Source organism: Triticum aestivum, chromosome 7D (assembly GCF_018294505.1).
Source record: "Triticum aestivum cultivar Chinese Spring chromosome 7D, IWGSC CS RefSeq v2.1, whole genome shotgun sequence".
Lineage (NCBI taxonomy): Eukaryota > Viridiplantae > Streptophyta > Magnoliopsida > Poales > Poaceae > Triticum > Triticum aestivum.
The window spans coordinates 51,226,717-51,234,626 of NC_057814.1; the positions used below are offsets into that span (position 1 = coordinate 51,226,717).

General features: G+C 44.4%; 1 protein-coding gene across 2 annotated transcripts; it reads left to right on the plus strand.

Annotated features, from left to right (window-relative positions):
- Nucleotides 1–307: 307 nt before the first annotated feature.
- LOC123169847 (dormancy-associated protein homolog 3) lies at nucleotides 308–3,177 on the plus strand. Of its 2 annotated transcripts, XM_044587713.1 has the most exons (4): nucleotides 308–643; nucleotides 1,030–1,153; nucleotides 1,524–1,569; nucleotides 2,798–3,177. In XM_044587713.1, exons 1-3 carry the CDS (start codon nucleotides 406–408, stop codon nucleotides 1,549–1,551), a joined length of 390 nt encoding a protein of 129 aa, XP_044443648.1. In that variant the 5' UTR covers nucleotides 308–405; the 3' UTR covers nucleotides 1,552–1,569; nucleotides 2,798–3,177. The 2 variants fall into 2 exon arrangements, with proteins under 2 accessions (XP_044443648.1, XP_044443647.1); XM_044587712.1 differs by lacking the exon at nucleotides 2,798–3,177 and having other exon boundaries at nucleotides 309–643; nucleotides 1,524–1,844.
- Nucleotides 3,178–7,910: the final 4,733 nt, after the last annotated feature.

Sequence of the window (7,910 nt, forward strand, 5' to 3'; positions counted from 1 at the left end):
CTCCATTTCAGCCGTGGAAAGGTCGAGCATATCCTGAAAGAAATGAAATCCACATCACCAGGATGCAGGGTTTCATTCCCGGGACCTAAAAGGGCCTTTCGTTTTCCCACAGCAAACCAAACCATCCCGGCCATCAAGGCCTAGACCCCACCTGCTTGAGACGACAAAGATGGCTGATGACGGCCAATCGAGTGCATGTTACAGGAGCCGCAGCACTCCACGACGTCGGCAAAGATACCGCCGAGTCCTGCCGAGCGAATCAGCGCACGCCTGTACACTCCACCTCTTGCTATATAAAGAACCTCTCGGCCGCGGCCACTCGCAGCCCCGAAGGCCGGCCACTCCCAGCCAAGAAAGAAAGACGACGGCGACACGCATAGGTACGCCGTACGCGGAACCAGTCGCATGGGCCTCCTCGACCAGCTCTGGGACGACACGGTCGCCGGCCCGCGCCCGGACCACGGCTTCAGCAAGCTCCGGAAATACTCCTCCTCGCCCTCGAGCACGGCGGCCGCGGACGTCGCGCCGGTAGTTACCCGGAGCATCACCATCGCCCGGCCGCCGTCTCTCTCCGTCCCGTTTGGCGAGTCGAGCTCCCTCCCGTCCTCCCCGGCCTGTGCGCCGGACTCCCCGTTCACAGCAGGTGGGTCTCCGCCTCTGTTTCTTGGCCTCTCCCTTTGATTAACGTTCTTTAGTTAGGATCGGTGTACACTGATCGTCTGTCACCGCTTCTGTTGGATCTCCGATGTGTCTATCCGTGGGTCCACCATGAAAATGGGGAAAGGAATACATGAACCTTTTGCTTAATCAATCATGGCTCGTCCCTCGACCTCGATGCAGCCAGAATCAGATCTATGACCACCGCGCATAGATGTCCGGAAATTGGCCGTCCCCGTCCCCGGAGCGCGATGCAGCCACAGAATCAGATCTGTGACCGCTGTTCCAGACGCAGAGATGTCGGGAAATTTGCTGTTGAACCTGAAATTCCCCTCATTAAATTGATGTTCTATCTGAAACTTTATGCTGCAGCTAGCAGTAGCACGCCCAGGGTGGACGGCTGGAGGGCGTTCCGCCGGAAGTCCAAGATGGCCAACGTTGACGTCGTCCGGGCGGAGGCAACCGTCGGGCCCAGAAGCCCCACCGTGTACGACTGGTGCGTTTAAACGTCACCTTCTCTCTCACTCCATGCTCCTTGCACCATACCATACGAATGATGATCCATACACAAATACTACCTACTGGATACCACGTCAGACCTATCATTCTTCTAGAAAAAAAGAAGATAAGAACACATAAAAGAACTGTTTTGCTAAGTCTCGGTCGACTAAGACATGGTAATGCTATATTCGTTCGATTTTGCGTGAAGACCCATGCACAGTTTTCCTTTTAGTTTTTTCTTTTTTTATATATACTATGTTACTTGACTGAGACTTGATTAAATCTTAGTCGATCGAGACCTACTCACACCCATAGCAGAAGGGTCACCGTGCTTCCATTTTAACTTCGGATCGACATGCTTGCAGGGTGGTGATCAGTTCATTGGACCGATGAAGCAGCACATCCACCGAGGTACGAAATAATCGATCGATGAAGCAGAGGAGCTAGCTGGTGTGTTCGAGGCCGTGTGTTCGTTATGTCATATGCATACTTGCTCTTGTGTAATCGTTGTGTTAACTAGGTGCACCCTTTTGGGCTGCGAAAAGTATGTGATGTAGTTAGCAGTAGTACTACGCTCCGGTTGAGGCGATCGAGTTGTGTTGCCTTCAGGGGGAGCCATTTGGTATGAGTGCGCGGAGGAGATGAGCGCTGAAATTAGGATGCAATGGAAGTGTTTGATCATGCTTCGTTTTCTTGTCCATTAACTATAATTGAGTACCATATGTGTGTGGAGTTAAATGCAACAAATCACCCTAAATTTGCCACCCTAAATTATACCTACCAATGAAACGGATCCCCTTAGCCGTTAAGGGCCAGGTCTTTTGGGGCTTATGGGTGACTGTCAAAATAAGTTCCCCTCTACCCAGTTTATGGGTGACCAGACAAAAGTGCTTGAGAAAACCAAAACGCAATATGGTTGTTTTCTCATAGTAAAAAATATGCAATATTTTAATTTACAAGAACAGTTTGTAAAGTGAATACTAAAAAAGTTATGAATCTTTTTAAGAAAAGTGAACATTTTTTTGAATAATTTAAAGATTCCTGACCATGTTCTCCACTCTCATGAATATTTTAAAAGACCATGAACACTTTTAAAATTTTGTGAACATTTTCCAACAGAATAAAAAAGAGAAAAAAAGAAACCTAGAAAAATAAAAAAACTAATAAAAAAATTAAATAGATATAGAAACCTACTGGGGAAATAAAACCGGGAAGAACAATTCTAGTTAACCCAGTGGGGAGAGACCGCGAGAGGATGAAAGAAAACTGGAGGTCGATCCATTACAGGCCAAAGGATGTGTGATTTCCCGACATTTAGTTGATGCTTCCCTAGTTCTCGATCTACTTGAGGCAAAAATTTCAGATCAGGACCATGTACGGTTTATGCGCTGCATTGGTGATAAGGAGATTTCGGATGCGTTATTTCAGATCGGTCCTTTAAAGGCACCTGGTCCCGATGGTCTGTCAGCGCGGTTTTTTCAGCGTAATTGGGTAACTTTGAAGGACAGTGTCATAAATGCAGTCAAAGAATTTTTCAGAACATGACTCATGCCGACAGGGATAAATATTTTACTGTAAATTCTACCTCTGTCGTTCTTTATCCAAAAATTGCTAACCCTACTAGTTTGTCTCACTACAGGCCAGTCAGTCTCTGAATTGTATGCATACATGGAGGGTTTGTTGTTTGCTATCCAGAGGAGTGTCCTACCTATCATGAATTCATGATCGAGATGGATTCCATTGTTGCCGTGAAGCTGATACAGGCTCAGGAGGTGGACAGATCTGTTTACGCGTCGCTCATTAAGGAGATCCGTTACTTTATGTCTCTTTATGATTCTTGTATTACTCATATCAATCATAGTAATAATAAGGTTAGTGATAGTCTAGCTAAGTTTGCTCGTCTAGAAGGTAGAACCATGACTTGGATAGGTTCGGGGCCTTCAGAGGCATTGGAGTTTGCAGTGATTGATTGTATGGACCTTGTGATTGAGTAATACATTATTTCACCCACAAAAAAAGTTGATACTTCCTATTCTTCATTTATAGTGAAGAAGAGTAGTATTTTTGTAGAAACCGCACACCCTGATATCCTTTGGGCCTTGGCCCAATTAGCTTTCCTTCACTTAGCATTGAGCAGATTTTTATTTCTGCTAGACAATTGCCCGTGCGTTGCAACGGGAATATGACATTCTAGTAGATTATCTCGTGACTGCGTGTCTATTATTATATTGATGCGCTAAAATCTTAGCAAGTTTTTGTATGCAATCGCCATGATTTACCTGCCATTTTATTGTTAAGCACTCACTTGGTAAGAATTTAATTACTTGTCAAACAAAATGTGTTTTTGGTAAGTTAATAAAATATGAGACAATTAATTCTATTTTAGGGAGAATGTATGGGAGAAAAATCAGAGATGAGAGAAAATAATCAAAAAGGATAAGTAAAGAGCGAGACATATATAAGGAAGGTTAGACGAAAGAGAGGTGAAATCGGAACCTTACGTTCTTTTTAATTAGTATACATATTTTGCTGTAATTTTCTTCAGGACGCGTTATATCTATTTGTCTCGATGTGTCGATCGATTTTCTTCCAATAAATAGTTTTTTCTGTTTTAATTTTATGTTTTATTTCCTTTTCTTCGGGTTTTAGAACAAGTTTTTGTTATTTTTTGTAACAACAATTCTTTGTTTTTTATGTTTTTATTTTATGATTCATAAATTGTTTTAATAAATACTCATGTGCATTTTAAAAATTCGTGATTTTATTAAAATTATTGAAATTTTCTAATTATTCACTTTCTTTAAATTTCTGAATATTTTTAAATTTCGTGAGTACTTTTAAATTCTTAAATAAATTGTAATCTTTTAATGTTTGAAACACTAATTTTCCTAAATTTGTAAACAAAAAAGGTAGCTGGTTTTTCTCACCGCCCGATGCTTCTCTTTTTTCAGTCAGGAACGAGCAAGCACACTGTTTCTTTTCCCTTTTGTGAGGGCCTGAGGGGAGCAGCAAGGGAGTGCCAGTCTACCAGCCCGATTGCCCATCTATCCATCGCAGAGAGTGATGAATAAGAGTTTCATACTAAGTTGTACGAGGGCGCACGAATCACGCGCAATAGAGAAAGCCCAACGGGCCGATCAGTCTGCCAACCGTCGGCTTAGATGGAAAGCTCCGAGTTATCAAAAAAAAAGATGGAAAGCTCCGATTTGTCTCTCTCTCAAAAAAAAAAAGAGATGGAAGCTCCGATACGAACCAATCTCGAAATCGAAAACGGAAACAAGTATGGCAGTCCTACTCCGGCCAGGACACGGTCACCCATGGCGACGATTAATACCAACACATGGCCGCGCGCACATTCAGATGTCAGCCGATCGATCTCGGGAGCAAGTGCAAGCTTGATGGCGTGGCTTGCCATGGACGTCGGCGAGGACTACCTGCATCTGCCGCAAGACCACGACGAGGACTACCTGCATCTGCCGCACGACCACGACTACGACGAGTACACGAGGGAAGCGCTCTCCGCCGCCGAAGCGCTGCTGTTCCTGCACCCGCGGCCGCCGGGCGCCGCGGAATACGCGGCCGGCATCATCCCACGCGTCGGCGTCGCGGCTGCTCCACGCGACTCGGAGTTGGCGGCGGCGGTGGCAAAAGCGCTGACGACAGTGGACGGGCCGTCCGACGACCGCGGCTGCCCGATCTGCATGGACGACGACGAAGTGGCGTGGAAGGAGACGAAGCCGTGCGGGCACCGGTTCCACGGACGGTGCGTGGAGCCGTGGCTCAAGGCCAAGGGGAGCTGCCCCATGTGCCGGCGCCAGGTGGTGGCGAGGCCGACGCAGAGCAGTTCATGGACGATTCTCTCCAGCGGTAGACGCTTGCCCTCGTCGTGATGTTCTGCTCGGCAATGATGTACTCCACTCCAGTATTGCTATGAAATTGAGCCGGGGCCCGAGAAGACATTGCATCATCCAAAATATTGCGTGCATCACAAAACGCCGGTATCAAATACCAAGAAGGGGGCAGCTTCTGTACATGCCTTGGTGATCAAGGAGATCAAGTATAGGAGTGGTGAATTCTATGATGTAAAATTCTGTTATGAATCAAGTCCAACTTTGAAACACATTCTTTAGTTAAGGCCACTGTTGCTTTACCAGTTGGTGGCCGCCTGTGGCAAGGGTCCCGACTAGATATTATTTGTACTAGAGGGTATGGCGCACTCTGCTGCGCCCGGCTATAGCCACGCCCGCCACATGTGAGTTATGTGTCGTTGTCTTGGTGATGATAAGTTTCGAGGCACTTATCCGATCTTCTTATTTTAGATTTAGACTTCTTTTGGTTTACATAATTTTTGTAGGATAAAATTCCTATAAGAATTTTTGTTTTATGTTTAGGCCTCCTTTGGTTTACATAAATTTTGTAGGAATTCTACAGGATAAAATTCCTATAGGAAAAAAAAGAGAATGGATTCCTATTCCTATATGGGAAGCGCTACGCGCGGCCAGCGAATCTTTTTAAAAGATCCACCGCCTCACGAGCCGTTGGATTTAACAAGGGATGACTATTAGCTGTCAGCTTTGCAACAAGCATGATGTTCCGTTCGAACATTTGTAGCAGAGTTCATGTTGCAGAACGTTTGCAACAGAGGTGTTGTTGTAGGATTAGTTTTGCAACTGAGCTAATGTTGCAGAATTTTTTTTGTATTTGCCTTTACATGGCGCTCCAAAAGCAGGCTTTGCAACATCACTGATATTGTAGAAACCCTGTTGTTCTTGCAACAGGGAGGATGTTGCAAGAAAAAATCCTACCATGGTTCATCGTGATCTTCCATCGGCCGGTTGTGAGGGAGGGGGGACACCACCCGTCCCTACTATCGGGCCACCGCCGGAGAACGCCAGACCTCTAACCAGGCCGCCATGCCGCCATCCTCCTCTCCGGCGATGACCATGCCGGAGCGCGGCGAGCACCGTCGTCTCGCATCAATAAACACCGACACGGAGCGGCGATGCCTCCCACGACACCCAGTGGCTAGCTACACCACCCCGACAGCCTTGTAGCATCTCCTTCAGAAAAGCCCGGCGACAATGCGGTCTGCAACAGGGGCCGAGTTGCCGAAACGCTTCTGAAAAACGGGTCAAGCTGCAGGAAAGTGAAGTGAAAGAGGTTGGCTACTTACCGACGTGGCCACGCCATGGAGATTGAGGATGCAAAGCTTAACCAGAGGATAAGGACTGGGTGATTGTAGAGTAATCTAGAGAGCACTTCTACATTGTGCGATTAAGTTAGATCGGATGGCAGCGAGACCGGCCGATGCAGCCGCGGTGTTTAGTCGGTTGAACCTAAAACTGTCCCTTCCTATATAGGATTAGTTCATATATCCTTCATATTTCAAAGGAAGAGAATATTTGCTCAGCTAAAGTGGAAAGATTCCTATCCTATGAACCAATTGGCATATGTTTTCTAATAAAGTTGAGATACATGCCATCTCATTTTTTATTGATTATGTATTCCTATGATATTCCTCTCCTAGGAACCAAATGAGGCCTTAACATGAAGATGGATCATGCGATATGGGAAGTTTAACATGCCTAGCTATGAGTGTTGATTTGACGGGAGTGTGTGGGGATAGGTGTGAACACGGCATGGGTGTTGCTTGCCCCAGGTAACATGAATTGCCCACGCGGGGCTTAATTAATGGACCGCAGGTGGTGTGGTCAATTCATAGAGATACATCGTTTTTAGGTTTCCCATGAACAAATACATAGTAAAATCAAATTAATAAAAGACGAAGTAAAAGTGTTGGTGTATGAATACTTTTACATATAAAATTAAATAAATTATGCATCTTTAGAAATGTTCATATACTTTATAAAATGCTGGCATAGTTTTAAAAGCATTCGTGTAATTAAAAACCTTATTCATGGCTGAGGGTTCATGGTTTTTTTTAAATCATGCAAGTTTAGAAAGAGCCCACGATTAATGCAATTTAAAAAAATGTAATGTAGTTCTAAAAAGTATTAAGGTATTTAAGATATGCTCTATATTTTTAGGAAATGATCATGTATTCAACAGTCCTGCCTTTTAAATCAATGTTGTAGAAAAGCATGCACTTATTTTTCTAAAAATGTTTAAATAATTTAAAAAACTATTCACCTACTTCGAAAAAATATGTGTGTAGTGTTCACACCTTAAGATTTCATATACGTGTAGTTTTCTGATGTGTTCACGCATTTTTTAAATGTCCACGTGTTTATTGTCAATTAAATATGTGTGTATATATACAGTAATATGAATTAAAATAAATATGAAAATAAAAATAAAATTGAGAGAAGGAAAATAAAACCAAAAAATAAATGCTGAATCGGAAATGGAGAAAAAAAAAACCATGGCCATGGTTATGCCATGAGCTCCTACGCTGTAGTATATACGGCACTTTATTCCCCCAAAAAATAATATACAACACTTTATTCCCCCCAAAATAATATAAGACACTTTATTGTTGTCTGGAATTGCAGCCACGGCCGAGGCCCCATAGCTCATAGCCCACGGAGGAAGCTTCAGCCACAGCCCCACTGGCAAGGTAGAAAACTCTCCAGGTTGTTGGTCCACAAAGCAGCTAGAGAGTATGCGAACGCCACGTAACAATGCTTGAGGCCCACAAGACAGTCACAGCCAACTTGTGAAATGTGCTCACCGTCGGCATAACGAGCCAGCCATAAACTTGAAGAAGACTGCAAACCCAAGGACCAAGGTGG